The sequence below is a fragment of the Kogia breviceps genome, chromosome 19 (assembly GCF_026419965.1).
Source record: "Kogia breviceps isolate mKogBre1 chromosome 19, mKogBre1 haplotype 1, whole genome shotgun sequence".
NCBI lineage: Eukaryota > Metazoa > Chordata > Mammalia > Artiodactyla > Physeteridae > Kogia > Kogia breviceps.
The window spans coordinates 17407041-17424051 of NC_081328.1; the positions used below are offsets into that span (position 1 = coordinate 17407041).

The 17011-nt window shown below is 39.0% G+C and overlaps 1 protein-coding gene across 3 annotated transcripts in view; it reads right to left on the reverse strand.

The window, feature by feature from the left end:
* Positions 1 to 17011, reverse strand: part of MYO1D (myosin ID) — a 352561-nt gene that overhangs the window by 96722 nt on the left and 238828 nt on the right. For all 3 annotated transcript variants that reach the window (XM_067021776.1, XM_059047839.2, XM_067021775.1), the window contains one exon: positions 9961 to 10115. In XM_067021776.1, coding sequence (XP_066877877.1) covers positions 9961 to 10115 — 155 coding nt within the window. The remainder of the gene's footprint in view (positions 1 to 9960; positions 10116 to 17011) is intronic.

Below are 17011 nucleotides of genomic sequence, written 5' to 3' on the forward strand. Positions count from 1 at the left end.
ATACCTCCTATGCCTATTTCTCCCAGTACCCCATCTCCCCTCTCCAGAGACAAACACAGTTACTCATTTCCTGAATGTCTTCCTGGATATAGTCTATAATATACATAATTGTGTGTGTGTGATATATATACATGCACACATATATATGTCCTTACAATTTTTTAATTGGCTGTATTTAAAATGAACAAAGCATATTAAAAGCTCTGAGAAGTACTGCAGTAAAGAAACCTGTGTAACTTCATCAGGGAATCCTAAATATATTTGACTCTGGGACCCCTACCTTTCTGCTTTGGTATAACTTCCGGTCTGTGGAGTGTAGCCAGGACTTGCTGGTATGGCTGGATCAGGTGTTTCTGGAGGGCGTCTGTTCTGAATGGTCTGTGCTTGAGCCATGCTGGTTGTTAAATACTGTAAATGTCACCCCTTTGAATATACTTTATTAAAAGATTATCTTCAAATGTTTTAGAAAATGTGAAATGTGTGCATGAGTTCTTGCAGAGGCAGAAATAATGGGTCCAGATTAAGTAAAGACTGAAGGAGGTGAGAGAAAGGCTAATTTATGTTTAGTTGGATTTAGTTTCAGATTAGTATAGAAGGAAGTGCCAGGAAAGGGCTGGCTTCAGCTCGTGAGAGAAGATGGTCATGAGAAATTCATTAGGTAGAGGAGAAAGCCATAAGCTTTAACATTTTTGTTTTTGTTTTTAATCATGAAATATTTCAAACATCAGCGCATTTTTCATCTAGGAGTTTGGTGAGTCTTTTTTTATATTTTCCATGTCTCTACTTAACTTTTGAACACCTGAAATTTAGTTATAATAACTGTTTTCATGTCTGGGTCTGCTAATTCTAACACCTTTGTCAGTTCTGGGTTGGTTTCAATTGGATGATGGTTTTCCCCTCACACTGGATTGCATTTTTCTGCCTATTTGTATGCCTGGTAATCTTTGATTGGATGTCAGACATTGTGAATTCTACCTTGTTGGGGGTAGATATTTTTGCATTGCTATACATATTCATGAGCTTTGTTCTAGGACACGGTTATATTACTTGGTAGCAGTTTGATCCTTTTGGGTCTTGCGCTTAAGATTTATTAGGTGGGACTTGAGGGGGATCCGACACAGATCTCTAGCCTTGTCTCTCTGTGCTCCTCTCTGGTACTTTGTCCTGCAAACTTTAGCTTACTTGGTCTCCCCAGACACATGTCTCCATCTCCTGAACCCAGGGAATCCTTGTGCTTCCCCTGGGTTCCCCCTGCACGCACCATGGCCTGGAGCTCACCCAAGGCAGCGTGCTGGGGTAATTGTAGGGCTCACCTTGTTTGCTTTTCACCTCTCAGGGATCAATGCCCTTCACTGCCTGACATCTACAGTCTTGAAAATGGCTGTTTCACAGATTCTGTCTCTGCACTGCTGTTGTTGTTTTAGGCATAAGGGTAAGGCTAGTTCCCCCCCCCCTTTTAATGTAAAGTTTACTCCCATATTTTCCTTTTTTCTTCATATGGCTTTCCTTGTTTTCTTTGCTCCTTATTTTCGTCTTGCCTGTGCATAGTTCTCTTGCATTTTTCTTTCTGGCTTATTATTTGCTGAAATGCAGCCCCTAGAAGAGGTGAGCCTGCCACGCTAGGGTTGCCCTACAGTTTCAATTCAGGCTCTTGGCCTCATGTCATCCTCTCTCCAAACTGCAGCAGCCTCTGCCTGAGGCCACTTCTTCCTTTGGCTGACTCGGTCCTTCCTCTTCACCTTCCATACACTGGGGTCAGCATGACTTAGAAGTTCCTTAGGCCACAGGTGCTCTGGGTGTACCTCTGTAACCATTTCTGCTCTAATGACTATGGTTGGCAGCTGCAGGTTTGCCTCTTATTTGCTCCTATTCCTATTTCACTGAAGACTTATGAAGAATAATAAATATTCAATTTTACCAAATAGTACTTTTGTGTTCTATTATGAACTATTATGTGAATAGACAGAACTTTCTAATGGATAACCATCCTTGTATTCTTAGGGCACAGCCCTACATTCAACTATATGCCAATAAATAAACACACAAAGCAGTGACAAAAAAAGGAACTAAAAAAAAAATCCAGTATCTTGACAGTCTTCTCTTCCTTCCATTTATACATTTTAAAGACATTTAAAATTCTTACGTATATTCAAAGCGTCCTGCGCCACCCTTGCGGGCTTCCTCCCTGCAGAGCCTGTGAGTGACACCCCTTCCCTCATGCCTGACTGGGCCTCTGGGGCAAGGAGGTGCTGCACGAAAGGAAATCTGAGGTGCAGAGAAGTTAACTGCCTGGTCCATGATCACAGAACGACTGTGTGGCTGACAGGGTCTTGGTGTTCCGGTCGGGTGTCAGACCTGAGCCTCTGAGGTGGGAGAGCCGAATTCAGGACACTGGACCACCAGAGACCTCCCGGCCCCATGTGATATCAATCACCGAGAGCTCTCCCAGAGATCTCCATCTCAACACTAAGACCCAGCTCCACTCAACGACCAGCAAGCTCTAGTGCTGCACACCCCATACCAAACAACTAGCAAGACAAGTACACAACCCCACCCATTAGCAGAGAGGCTGCCTAAAATCATAAGGTCACAGACACCCCAGAACACACCACCGGACATGGTCCTGTGCACCAGAAAGAAAAGATCCAGCCTTATCCACCAGAACACAGGCACCAGTCCCCTCCACCAGGAAGCCTATACAACCCACTGAACCAACCTTACCCACCAGGGGCAGACACCAAAACCAACAGGAACTACAAACCTGCAGCCTGTGAAAAGGAGACCCCAAACACAGTAAGTTAAGCAAAATGAGAAGACAGAGAAATAAACAGCAGATGAAGGAGCAAGGTAAAAACCCAACAGACCAAACAAATGAAGAGGAAATAGGCAGTCTACCTGAAAAAGAATTCACAGTAATGATAGTAAAGATGATCCAAAATCTTGGAAACAGAATGGAGAAAATACAAGAAACGTTTAACAAGGACCTAGAAGAACTAAAGAGCAAACAAACAATGATGAACTATACAATAAATGAAATTAAAAATTCTCTAGAAGGAATCAATAGCAGAATAACTGGGTAGAACAGATAAGTGATCCACAAGACAGAATGGTGGAAATCACTGCCATGGAACAGAATAAAGAAAAAAGAATGAAAAGAATTGAGGACAGTCTCAGAGACCTCTGGGAAAACATTAAACACACCAACACTTGAATTATAGGGATCTGAGAAGAAGAAGAGAAAAAGAAAGGGACTGAGAAAATATTTGAAGAGATTATAATTGAAAACTTCCCTAATATGGGAAAGGAAATAGTCAATCAAGTCCAGGAAGCACAGAGTCCCATACAGTATAAATGCAAGGAGAAACACGCCAAGACACATATTAATCAAACTATCAAAAATTAAATACAGAGAAAAAATATTAAAAGCAGTATGGGAAAAGCAACAAATAACATACAAAGGAATCCCCATAAGGTTAACAGCTGATCTTTCAGCAGAAACTCTGCAAGCCAGAAGGGAGTGTCAGGACATATTTAAAGGGATGAAAGAGAAAAACCTACAACCAAGATTACTCTACCCAGCAAGGATCTCATTCAGATTCGATGGAGAAATTAAAACCTTTATAGACAAGCAAAAGCTAAGAGAATTCAGGGCTTCCCTGGTGGCGCAGTGGTTGAGAGTCCGCCTGCCGATGCAGGGGACGTGGGTTCATGCCCCGGTCTGGGAAGATCCCACATGCCGCGGAGCAGCTGGGCCCGTGAGCCATGGCCGCTGAGCCTGCGCATCCGGAGCCTGTGCTCTGCAACGGGAGAGGCCACAACAGTGAGAGGCCCACGTACCGAAAAAAAAAAAAAAAAAAAAAAAGAGAATTCAGCACCACCAAACCAGCTTCACAACAAATGCTAAAGGAACTTCTCTAGGTAGGAAACACAAAAGAAGGAAAAGACCTACAATAACAAATTCAAAACAATTAAGAAAATGGTAACAGGAACACACATCTCAGTAATTACCTTAAATGTAAATGGAATAAATGCTCCAACCAAAAGACACAGATTGGTTGAATGGATACAAAAACAAGACCTGTACATATGCTGTCTACAAGAGATCCACTTCAGACCTAGGGACACATACAGACTGAAAGTGAGGGGATGGAAATGGATATTCCATGCAAATGGAAATCAAAAGAAAGCTGGAGTAGCAATTCTCATGTCAGACAAAACAGACTTTAAAATAAAACAAAGAACGACACTACATAATGATCAAGGGATCAATCCAAGAAGAAGATATAACAATTGTAAATATTTATGCACCCAACATAGGAGCACCTCAATACATAAGGCAAATGTTAACAGCCATAAAAGGGAAATTGACAGTAACACAATAATAGTAGGAGACTTTAACAACCCACTTTCACTAATGGACAAATCAACCAAAATGAAAATAAAGAAACACAAACTTTAAATGACACATTAAACAAGATGGACTTAACTGATATTTACAGGACATTCCATCCAAAAAGAACAGAATACACTTTCTTATCAAGTGCTCATAGATTATTCTCCAGGATAGATCATATCGTGGGTCACAAATCAAGCCCTGGTAAATTTAAGAAAACTGAAATCATATCAAGCATCTTTTCCGACCACAACACTATAAGACTAGGTATCAGTTACAGGAAAAAAAACTGTAAAAAATACAAACACATGGAGGCTAAACAATACACTACTAAAATAACCAAGAGGTCACTGAAGAAATCAAAGAGGAAATAAAAAAATACCTAGAAACAAAGGACAATGAAAACACAATGACCCAAAACCTATGAGATGCAGCAAAAGCAGTTCTAAGAGGGAAGATTATAGCAATACAATCCTACCTCAAGAAAGAAGAAACATCTCAAATAAACAACTTAACCTTACACCTGAAGCAATTAGAGAAATAAGAACAAAAAGACACCTAAGTTAGCAGAAGGAAAGAAATCATAAAGACCAGATCAGAAATAAATGAAAAAGAAATGCAGGAAACGATAGCAAAGATCAATAAAACTAAAAGCTGCTGCTTTGAGAAGATAAAAACATTGATAAGCCATTAGCCAGACACATCAAGAAAAAAAGGGAGAAGACTCAAATCAATAGAATTAGAAATGAAAAAGGAGAAGTAACAACTGACACTGCAGAAATACAAAGGATCATGAGAGATTACTACAAGCAACTATATGCCAATAAAATGAACAACTTGGAAGAAATGGATCAATTCTTAGAAAAGCACAACCTTCCGAGACTGAACCACAAGCACTGAAATTGAGACTGTGATTAAAAATCTTCCAACAAACAAAAGCCCAGGACCAGATGGCTTCACAGGTGAATTCTATCAAACATTTAGAAAACAGCTAACACCTATCCTTGTCAAACTCTTCCAAAATATAGCAGAGGGAGGAACACTCCCAAACTCATTCTATAAGGCCACCATCACCCTGATATCAAAACCAAAGATGCCACAAAAAAAGAAAACTACAGGCCAATATCACTGATGAATGTAGATGCAAAAGTCCTCAACAAAATACTAGCAAACAGAATCCAACAGCACATTAAAAGGATCATACACCATGATCAAGTGGGGTTTATCCCAGGAATGCCAAGGATTCTTCAACATGTGCAAATCAATCAATGTGATAAACCAAATTAACACACTGAAGGATAAAAACCATATGATCATCTCAATAGATGCAGAAAAAGCTTTTGACAAAATTCAGCACCCATTTATGATAAAAACTCTCCAGAAAGAAGGCATAGAGGGAACTTACCTCAACATAATAAAGGCCATATATGAAACACCCACAGCCAACATTGTTCTCAATGGTGAAAACCTGAAACCGTTTCCACTAAAATCAGGAACAAGACAAGGTTGCCCACTCTCACCACTATTATTCAACATAGTTTTGGAAGTTTTAGCCACAGCAATCAGAGAAGAAAAAGAAATGAAAGGAATCCAAATGGGAAAAGAAGAAGTAAAACTGTCACTGTTTGCAGATGACATGATACTATACATAGAGAATCCTAAAGATGCTACCAGAAAACTACTAGAGCTCACCAATGAATTTGGTAAAGTAGCAAGATACAAAATTAATGCATGGAAATCTCTTGCATTCCTATACACTAATGATGAAGAATCTGAAAGAGAAATTAAGGAAACACTCCCATTTACCATTGCAACAAAAAGAATCAAATACCTAGGAATAAACCTACCTAAGGAGACAAAAGACCTGTATGCAGAAAACTATAAGACACTGATGAAAGAAATTAAAGATGATACAAACAGATGGAGAGATATACCATGTTCTTGGATTGGAAGAATCAACATTGTGAAAACGACTATACTACCTAAAGCAATCTACAGATTCACTGCAATCCCTATCAAACTACCAATGGCATTTTTCACAGAACTAGAACAAAAAATTTCACAATTTGTATGGAAACACAAAAGACCCCGAATAGCCAAAGGAATCTTGAGAAAGAAAAACGAAGCTGGAGGAATCAGGCTCCCTGACTTCAGAATCCAATACAAAGCTACAGTAATCAAGACAGTACGGTACTGGCACAAAAACAGAAATATATATCAAATGAACAGGATAGAAAGCCCAGAGATAAACCCATGCACATATGGTCACCTTATCTTTGATAAAGGAGGGAAGAAAATACAATGGAGAAAAGACAGCCTCTTCAATAAGTGATGCTAGAAAAACTGGACAGCTACATGTAAAAGAATGAAATTAGAACACTCCCTAACACCATACACAAGAACAAACTCAAAATGGATTAAAGACATAAATGTAAGGCCAGACACTATAAAACTCCTAGAGGAAAACACAGGCAGAACACTCTATTAGATAAATCACAGCAAGATCCTTTTTGACCCACCTCCTAGAGAAAGGGAAATAAAAACAAAAATAAACAAATGGGACCTAATGAAACTTAAAAGCTTTTGCACAGCAAAGGAAACCATAAAGAAGATGAAATGACAACCCTCAGAACGGGAGAAAATATTTGCAAATGAAGCAACTGACAAAGGATGAATCTCCAAAATATACAAGCAGCTCATGCAGCTCGATATCAAAAAAAACCCAAACAACCCAATCCAAAAATGGGTACAAGACCTAAATAGACATTTCTCCAAAGAAGATATACAGATTGCCAACAAATACATGAAAGGATGTTCAACATCAATAATCATTAGAGGAATGCAAATCAAAACTACAATGAGGTATCACCTCACACTGGTCAGAATGGCCATCATCGAAAAGTCTACAAACAATAAATGCTGGAGAGGGTGTGGAGGAAAGGGAACCCTCTTGCAGTGTTGGTGGAAATGTAAATTGATACAGCCACTATGGACAACAGTATGGAGGTTCCTTAAAAAACTAAAAATAGAACTACCATACAACCCAGAAATCCCACTACTCGGCATATACCCAGAGAAAAGCATAATTCACAAAGAGTCATGTACCACAATGTTCACTGCAGCTCTATTTACAATAGCCAGGACATGGAAGCAACTTAAGTGTCCATAGACAGATGAATGGATAAAGAAGATGTGGCACATATATACAATGGAATATTACTCAGCCATAAAAAGAAACAAAATTGAGTTATCTGTAGTGAGGTGGATGGACCTAGATTCTGTCATACATAGTGAGGTAAGTCAGAAAGACAAAAACAAATACCGTATGTTAACACATATATATGTGGAATCTAAAAAAAAAAAAGGTTCTGAAGAACCTAGGGGCAGGACAGGAATAAAGACGCAGACGTAGGGAATGGACTTAAGGACACGGGGAGGGGGAAGGGTAAGCTGGGACAAAGTGAGAGAGTGGCATGGACATATATACACTACCAAATGTAAAACAGATAGCTAGTGGGAAGCAGCTGCATAACACAGGGAGGTCAGCTTAGTGGTTTGTGACCACTTAGAGGGGTGGGATAGGGAGGGTGGGAGGGAGACGCAAGAGGGAGGGGATATGGGGATATATGTATGCATATAGCTGATTCATTTTGTGATACAGCAGAAACTAACACACCATTGTAAAGCAATTATATTCCAATAAAGATGTTAAAAAAATTCTTACATATATTTGAGATAGAAATGTATCTCAGAACACATGCTAGGAAAAGAAAGCAGTTGATGGATTCTAGAACCAGATTCACATATTTCCACCACCTTTGGAGGCATTTAACAGCGGTTAGAATTTGAGAAACGAGGACTCAGAGTGAGAAAAAATATTTCAGTTTCCCAGTCAAAAACTATTTACTACTACAGGCATCCAAATGAAAGGTAAAGATTAAAATCCCTTTGATTATCCATACTTTGCTATAACTACATATTAGGAGGAAAATAGGCCTGTTTATTTGAGTTAGACTTTATTGTAGAGATGCCTTCTCCATGTCTTTCCCTTCCATTCTAAACTCTTCAGTATTTCTCTTACTTTATAATTATTTGGCAGATGGAAGGGAATTTTTCAAAGACCTATACGTTTATTATTATCTTTTGGTAATTCCTTAGTTGGATCTTATTTTTTCCCACCAGATGACCATGAAACATTATTTTATTTATAGCGTTTAAAAACATTTAATTATATAAGATATTTAAAGATCTGTTTTGATCTAGTATACAAGGTTTAAGAACATAAAATAAATGGCCTGTGCAGCTCACTTTTAAAATTATACTCCATACGTTTATCAGTAAAAAGGAACACAGCAGAATTAGATGCGTGGACGTCAGATTCTAAATATGCCTTTGTTTAGAGAAAAGCCATGTCTAAACTTAAAGGAAAAGAAATACTCATGAGGAACTAGATTACTGTTGGCAACTTAGTAAATGTCTCTTAGGAAGAAAAGGAACTAGACACTGGGCTCATTTCTCAGTCCCTGAGTTTGGAGGAGTGGTCTCCTTCTGGCATCAGGGTGGTGGGGTGGCAGAGACAGTGTGCCACAATGGGAAGAACATCTGAGTTTGGAGTCAGAGAAACACCCAACTCCAAATACTCCATGACCACCTCTGGGAAGAGAAACCCCATCTCTTAAACAACTCTAATAAGCAACCAGACAAGTCACTTCTCTGCTTAAAATTATCCATTCACTGGTCCCCATCACCATCAGGATCTGCTCCCCGTTTATATCTCTCACATCACTGTTCACTACACAGACATAAACAACCACCCCAGGTATCACCTAGGGCTACTATGACGTTCTCAGACAATGCCACGTTCCCTCATGACTCTATGTTTCTGCAGAGGTAATTGCCTCTTCAGAATCCCTTTAGTCAAAATAAGGTCATTAAGGCGAGTCATAATCCAACATAACTGGTATTCTTAAAGGAAGAGGAAATTTGGACATAGTCATGTACAGAAGGAAGACCATGTGAAGACACAGAGAGAAGATGGCCATCTACAAGCCAAGGAGAGTGGCCCCAGAAGAAACAAACCCTGCAGACACCTTGATCTCAAAATCTAGCCTCCAGAATTGTGAGAAAATAAATCACTTTATTAAAAAAAACCCTTTAGTCTTTGTGGACCTACATGTCACCCTAAACCTGCCTTCTAATTTGTTTATATTCATAGTAGCTACTCTAACTGATTATATGTGGGGTAAATGAGAAGCTGTGACAATAAGAATATAAATAAGTTTTCTGTCTTTTGGATTTAATTACATTTGGATTGGCAGTGAAGAAATCACCATTGGGGAAATCTCTCATTGTTGGTTCAGCTGGAGGCTGGAAAAGTAGACGATCATCCCTAATCTTGAAACTAAGGCTGGATGCTAATTTTGCCTTCTGGGAAACAGATGATTTAAGTTTTCCTTAAGAAGGAAAATAACTCAGTACACTAAAATTGGCACAAAACAAGTTCAGTGAGAATTATGATGAAAGATTTCATATATTTTCAAGTTAGTTAAACAAAAATCAAACTTTACCTCTTGAAATGATTCACCAGGACTCCAACCAGCTCTCCAATTCGACTCTCGTGGGTTGGCTGTTTGCTGAAGAGACAGACGATGAGGTCTTTGTTGTCTTTTGTATGGAACACTACCAGTTGGTCCTTCCCATTGGAGACGCTCAGACCCGTCAACTGCAAAGAGACAAGGCATGGAAAGTGTAAGGGTGGCTCTCAAAAGAATGAATTTAAAAATACAGTTTGTAATGGTTCTACTCAGTAACTCTGATGACATTAATCCTTATCAAGCTTCATGAAACAAACAGATGAAAGGAAATAATAAAGATAAGAACAAAAATTAACAAAATTAAAAGCAGAAAAACAATAGGGTAAAATCAATGAAACAAAGAGCTGGTTCTTTCAAAAGATAAATACAATTGCTGAATCTCTAGTCTGAAAGAATAAAAGAGAGCAGACCTAATTACCCATATCAGAAATGGAAGAGGGGCTATTACTACAGACCACATAGACATTAAAAGGATAATAAAGGAATATTTACAATAACTTTATGCATGTAAGTTCAACAACTTAGACAAAACCAAACAATTCCTTGAAAGCCATAAACTACCAAAATTCACCCAAGAAGAAATAGATAACCTGAATACTGCTATATCTATTAAAGAAATTAAATTTGTAGTTAAGAACCTTTCGAAAAAGAAAACTCCAGGAGGCTCAGATGACTGCCTTGGTAAATTCTACCAAATATTTAAAGAAGAAATAACACCAATTCTCCACATCTCCTCTAGAAAACGGAAGAGAAGGGAACATTTCACAACTCATTTTATGAGCACTGTCCTGACGCCAAAAATAGAAAAAGGCAGTACAAGAAAACTACAAACCAATATCCAATATCCTTCATGAACATGGATGTAAATAGAATGGCCAAAATATCAGCAAATCAAATCCAAAAATACATAAAAACAAAAATGCATCATAACCAAGTGGAGTTAATCTAAGAAATGCGTAGCTAGTTTTGTATTAAAAATATCAATCAGGGCTTCCCTGGTGGCGCAGTGGTTGAGCGTCTGCCTGCCCATGCAGGGTACATGGGTTCATGCCCCGGTCCAGGAAGATCCCACATGCCGCGGAGCAGCTTGGCCCATGAGCCATGGCTGCTGAGCCTGCGCGTCCGGAGCCTGTGCTCCACAACGGGAGAGGACACAACAGTGAGAGGCCCGTGTACCGCCAAAAAAAAAAAAAATCAATCAATGTAATCCATCATAGCAACAGAAAAAAACCCAAAGCTACACTATTTACAATTGTCAGGACATGGAAGCAACCTAAACGTCCACTGACAGATGAATGCATAAAGAAGATGTGGCATATATATACACAATGGAATATTACACAGCCATAAAAAGAAACAAAATTGACTTATCTGTAGTGAGGTGGATGGACCTAGAGTCTGTCATACAGAGTGAAGTAAGTCAGAATGAGAAAAACAAATACTGTGTGCTAACGCACACATATGGAATCTAAAAAAAAACGGTACTGATGAACCTAGTGGCAGGGCAGGAATAAAGACGAAGACGTAGAGAATGGACTTGAGGACCTGGGGAAGGGGAAGCTGGGACAAAGTGAGAGAGTAGCAATGACATATATGCACTACCACATGTAAAATGGATGGCTAGTGGGAAGTTGCTCCATAGCACAGGGAGATCAGCTAGATGCTTTGTGACAACCTAGAGGGGTGGGATAGGGAGGGTGGGAGGGAGGCTCAAGAGGGAGGGGATATGGGGATGTATGTATACGTATAGCTGATTCACTTTGTTGTACAACAGAAACTAACACAACATTGTAAAGCAATTATACTCCAATAAAGATATATAAAAAAAGAAAGCTATCATATCAATTGACGCAGAAAAAGTATCTGACAAAATTCAACATCCATTCATGATATAAATCTCTCAGCAAACAGGATTAGAAGAGAATTCAACCTATTAATGACATCTACAAAAACGCCACAGCTAACATCTTACTAAGTGGTGAAAGACTGAATGTCTTCCCCAAAGATCAGGAGCAATGTAAGGATTTCTACTGTTACTGCTGCTGGGCAACTTCATACTGGAAGCCCTAGCCAGTGCCTTAAGGCAGGTTTAAATAAATTAAAAGGCATACAGTTTAAAAGGGAAGAAACAAATGACTTTATTTTCAGATTACATGATCATCTATGTAGAAAATCCCAAGGAATTTACAAAATAGCTCTCAGAACTAATTAGTGGGTTTGGCAAGGTCACAAAACACAAGGTCAACAGACAAAAATATTTCTATATACCAGCAATGAAAAACTGGAAACAGAAAATTAAAACCAAAACCATCCACAACTTCAAAACCAAAAATACTTAGATATAAATATAACAAAGTGTGTGTAAAACCTGTAAGATGAAAACTACGAAATGCTGATGAAAGAAATCAAATGAACATGCTGATGACAGGAATAAAAGAAAATCTAAATACACAGAAAGGAATAATGTGTTCATGGTTTGGAAAACTCAACATTGTTGAATACTGCCAATTTCCCCCAAATCGATCTATAGATTTAATGCAATCCCAACCAAAATCCCAGCAGAATTTTTGGTAGATATCAACGAGCTGATTCTAAAATGTATATGGAAAGGTAAAGGAATTGGAGTAGCCAAAACAATTTGAAAAAGAACAAAGTTGGAGGACTCACAGTAGCTGATTTTCTTACTATAAAGCTACCACAATCAAGACAATGTAATTGTCAAAAGGATTGTCAACGGGATAAAAACACAGATCGGTGGGAACAGAATGGAGAGTCAGATATAGTCTCACACAAATGTGGCCAACTGATTTTTCACAAAGATGCAAAGGCAGTTCAACGGAGAAAGGATACTTTGGACATTTGGATAACTCAGAACATTTGGACATCCACATGCCAAAAGAAATAAACATTGACCTAAATCTCACACCTCATGAAAAATTAATTCAAAATGGGTCATAGATCTAAATGTAAAATGTAAAACCATAAAACTTTTAGAAGAAAACATAGGAGAAAATCTCTGTGACCTTGGATTGGGTAAAGATTTCTTAGAAATGACACCAAAAGCACAACCCATAAAAGAAAAAAAAAAAACTGTTAAACTAAACTTCATAAAATTTAGAACTTTTCTCTAAGAAAGACATTGGTAGAAGAATGGAAAGACTGCCCACAGAGTGGGAGAAAATATTTGCAGAGATATATCTGATAAAGGACCTGTGTCCAGAATATATAAAGAACTCTTAAAACGCAACAAGAGAGCAAACAAGTCAACTTAAAATGGGCAAACAATTTGAAGTCACTTCACCAAAGAAGACCTCTGGGTGGCAAATAGGTGCTCAACATCACTAGACACTACAGAAATGCAAATTAAGACTATAACAAGGTATCACCACAAGCCTACCAGAATGGCCAAAATAGAAACAAAACAAAGAAGAAGAACAACAACAAAAGTGACAACACCAAAGAGGATGTAGAACAATCAACTCTCGTACATTGTTGGTGGGAATGTAAAATGGTACGATCACTGGGAAAACCGTTTGGCAGTTACTCAAAAAGTTAAACATAGAACTACCACATGAATCAGCAATCTCGGTCCTAGGCATTTAACCCAGAGAAATAAAAATGTATGTTCACACAAAAACTTAACACATCAATGTTTACAGCAGCTCTATTCATAACTGCTCCAAACTGGAAACCACCAGGATATATCCATCAATAGGTGAATAAGCAAACTGTGATGCATCTATAAATGGAATGCTATTCAGCAATAAAAAGGAATGAACTAATAATACAAATTACTGATATGCACCACCATGGTTTATTTTCAAAGGCATTACGCTGAGTGAAAGCAGCCAGTCTCAAAAGGTTACATACTATACGACTCCACTCATGTGGTATTCTGGAATATAGCTGTCAGGGATTGGGGTCAGGGGGAGCCTGATACAAAGGAGTTTCGGGGGGTGATGGAATGACTGTATCCTCATTGTGGTGGTGGCTACAGAGATCTATGCGTGTATTAAGACCCACAGGCCTGTATGCAATCACCACTACCAAAAGCCAGTTTTATTTATTATACGCAAATTTAAAAAATATAGCTCCTTGGTAATTCTGATCCCTAGATATACCTTGGTCAATAAAGCAGAAACCCGAGTGATTTCTTGTTATGTGGTTTGTTCTTCGATTGCAGAAAATACCAAAGTGCCACCTCCTGGCTGCCACAGGTGCTGTCAGTCTGGCAATCAGCATTGACAGGATACCCACTGGGGGCAATGCAGAGTGCCAGGCAGCCTGGGGGTGGGGATGGACGTGCCAAAGATGCAGAAGGTATTATCTCTGTTCTAGGGCGATTCATGATCCAGTAGGACGAGTGGAAGAGACAAACACGCAACAACCGAAGAACACTTTAACAGTTCGTACGTTTGGAAGATCATTGAGTCTCATGCCCATATTTTACAGATAAGAAAACTGAGGCTCAAAGAAGTTAGCTGATTTGCAGACCCTGAAACTGGAACTCAGGCCTGCAGACTGCGCCAGACCCATGTTCTTCCTATCACAGTAGGCTTTTCCAAATATCATGTACAAATGAACATAAGCTGTAAAAATAAGTATCCAAGCTGTAAAAATAAGTATCCCTAAATGTCACATAAATAAATTTTCATAGGAGGTGAGTTCTTAGGTTGATTTTAAAGAATACCAGGGTCAGCGCTCAATGGAGAGAAGGGAAAATGTTCAAGGAGTTGGAAATCATTTCACAAACCTATGTTAGATCATGGGTTTTCTGAGGCCATGCATAAGAGAACGTATCAATCTTTCTGACACTTAGATGATTTTTTTGTGTTTTTTTTGGAGGGGGGGTTTGGTTTGGTGTACATTGGCTTTTTTTTTTTTTTTTTTTTTTTGCAGTACGCGGGCCTCTCACTGCTGTGGCCTCTCCCGTTGCGAAGCACAGGCTCCGGACGCGCAGGCTCAGTGGCCATGGCTCACGGTCCCAGCTGCTCTGCAGCATGTGGGATCTTCCCGGACCGGGGCACGAACCCGTGTCCCCTGCATCGATCGGCAGGCGGACTCTCAACCACTGCGCCACCAGGGAAGCCCCACATTGGCTTTTTTAAAAGTTCCTTTTAAAAATATTTTATTGAAGTATAGGTGATTTACAGTGTTGTGTCAATTTCTGCTGCACAGCAAAGTGAGTCAGTTATACATATATACACTCTTTTTCATTTATTTTCCATTATGGTTATCACAGGATATTGAATATAGTTCCCTGTGCTATACAGTAGGAACTTGTTGTTTATCCATCTTATATATACTAGTTTGCATCTCCTAGCTCCAAACTCCCAACCTTCCCTCCCCCACCCCCAGATGATTTTTATATGAGTAAATTAAAAATATCATTTTCGTTTAAAAAACATATTATGTCTATGATCCTTCTCTCTCATTTATTTTATACACCAAATTCAAAATGAAATTTATGTAGCACTTCACAAGAGAGCTTGATTAAAGGCCTAATAAAATGAGAATTCTAACAGCACTAACTCTGCCTGCACATCCCAGGAACATTGGCTGCAGGGGTCCAGGGAAAGGAACCGATTCAGCAGTGAATGCTGAAACCGCCCAGATAGAAGGTCCCTTCCTGGATGCTGTCGGGCTAGAGCAGAGGCGCCTATGACTGTTTTCTCAGCCACCTTCCCAACTTGGGTGTGGAATTCCTTTCTTGCCTTTCCTATTCCGCCCTGCCTGAGTGTTTTTACCTGGATGGGCATAGGAATTCTTCATGTGTGTTCTCAGGCCTATGGGCGTGCCAGAGTCCCAGCAGAAAAGAGGGAAAACAGCACCTACTTTCCTCTGCTGCACAGATAATGAAAGATTAAGATCCTGCTGTCACCAAGGCAGGACAAACAGCATCCAGGATGTCTCTTTTGTTCTGGGAGACAGGATGCTAGATGGGAAAAAGCAGTGGAGTAAGGGATGACCTGGGTGTTCATCTCAATTCAGCCGTGTGAGCCTGAGCGAATCATTTAATTTGGGGGGAGGCCACCTGTCTCCTTTTCTGCAAAATAAGGATCCTACTAGGTGCTTCATCTACCTCGTAAGACTGTGGCAAGGATCAAATAGGAGCGACTCAGAGGTATAAAAAGATAAATAAGCAAAACCTCCTGCCTTCAAGGGTCTTTACACTCTAAAAGAAGATATGCCAGCGAAATCTGAAAAACTTTACACAAGTGCCATGCCAAGGGAGGTACTGTATGCAAATACATTGGTTAGGGAAGGGATCCTACCTCAGTTATCTTTGGGCAGCCAGAAGACACAAGTAAGTTCTCTGAACAAAAGTGAAACTCCTTATCAGGGCTTCCCCCTACTAGTTGCCTTCTTATTTTTCATAACCTGTGACATCTCTATGCCATGATAAATCTAAACCTTCCTCTTCTTTGGTTTTGAAGGTTTGAGCAGGGCAGATACAACCTCTGATGCTAATCTAACTCAATTCTCCTAGACCCTCCTCCTATGGAGGATCAAACAGTGAACATAACCAGACAAGTAAAAAGAACGTTAGAACTTTCTAATCATTAGTAAAAAGAAAATAAATAAAACTTGAACAATATGGCAACTAGAAAAAAAAGAAGGAAATAGCACAGAAGTATTAAAAATGGAAAGCGTTTAAATAACAATCAAATTTAAGAAAACAAAATTTGTCAGTTTCTGTAAGAAGTGTGAATGGGATACAACTCTTTTATTGGATGAAAACGGGTCACAGATTAGGTCAAAAAAGAAATTTAACTATACTCTGTTTATAAAAGATGCATCTAAAACAAAAAGACATAGAACAAAAATGAAAGGATGGACAAAGACGTACCAGAAAGAAACTAGAGATGGGAATAAAAATAATAGAGCAAAATCCAAGGCAAAAAAGAAAACTTTTTCGTTTTATATTGACAAAAATATAACAAAAAATGAAAACCACCATCTTCATGCACTGAATAACATGGTACTAAAACATACAAAGCAAAAATTATTCTTACACAAAAGA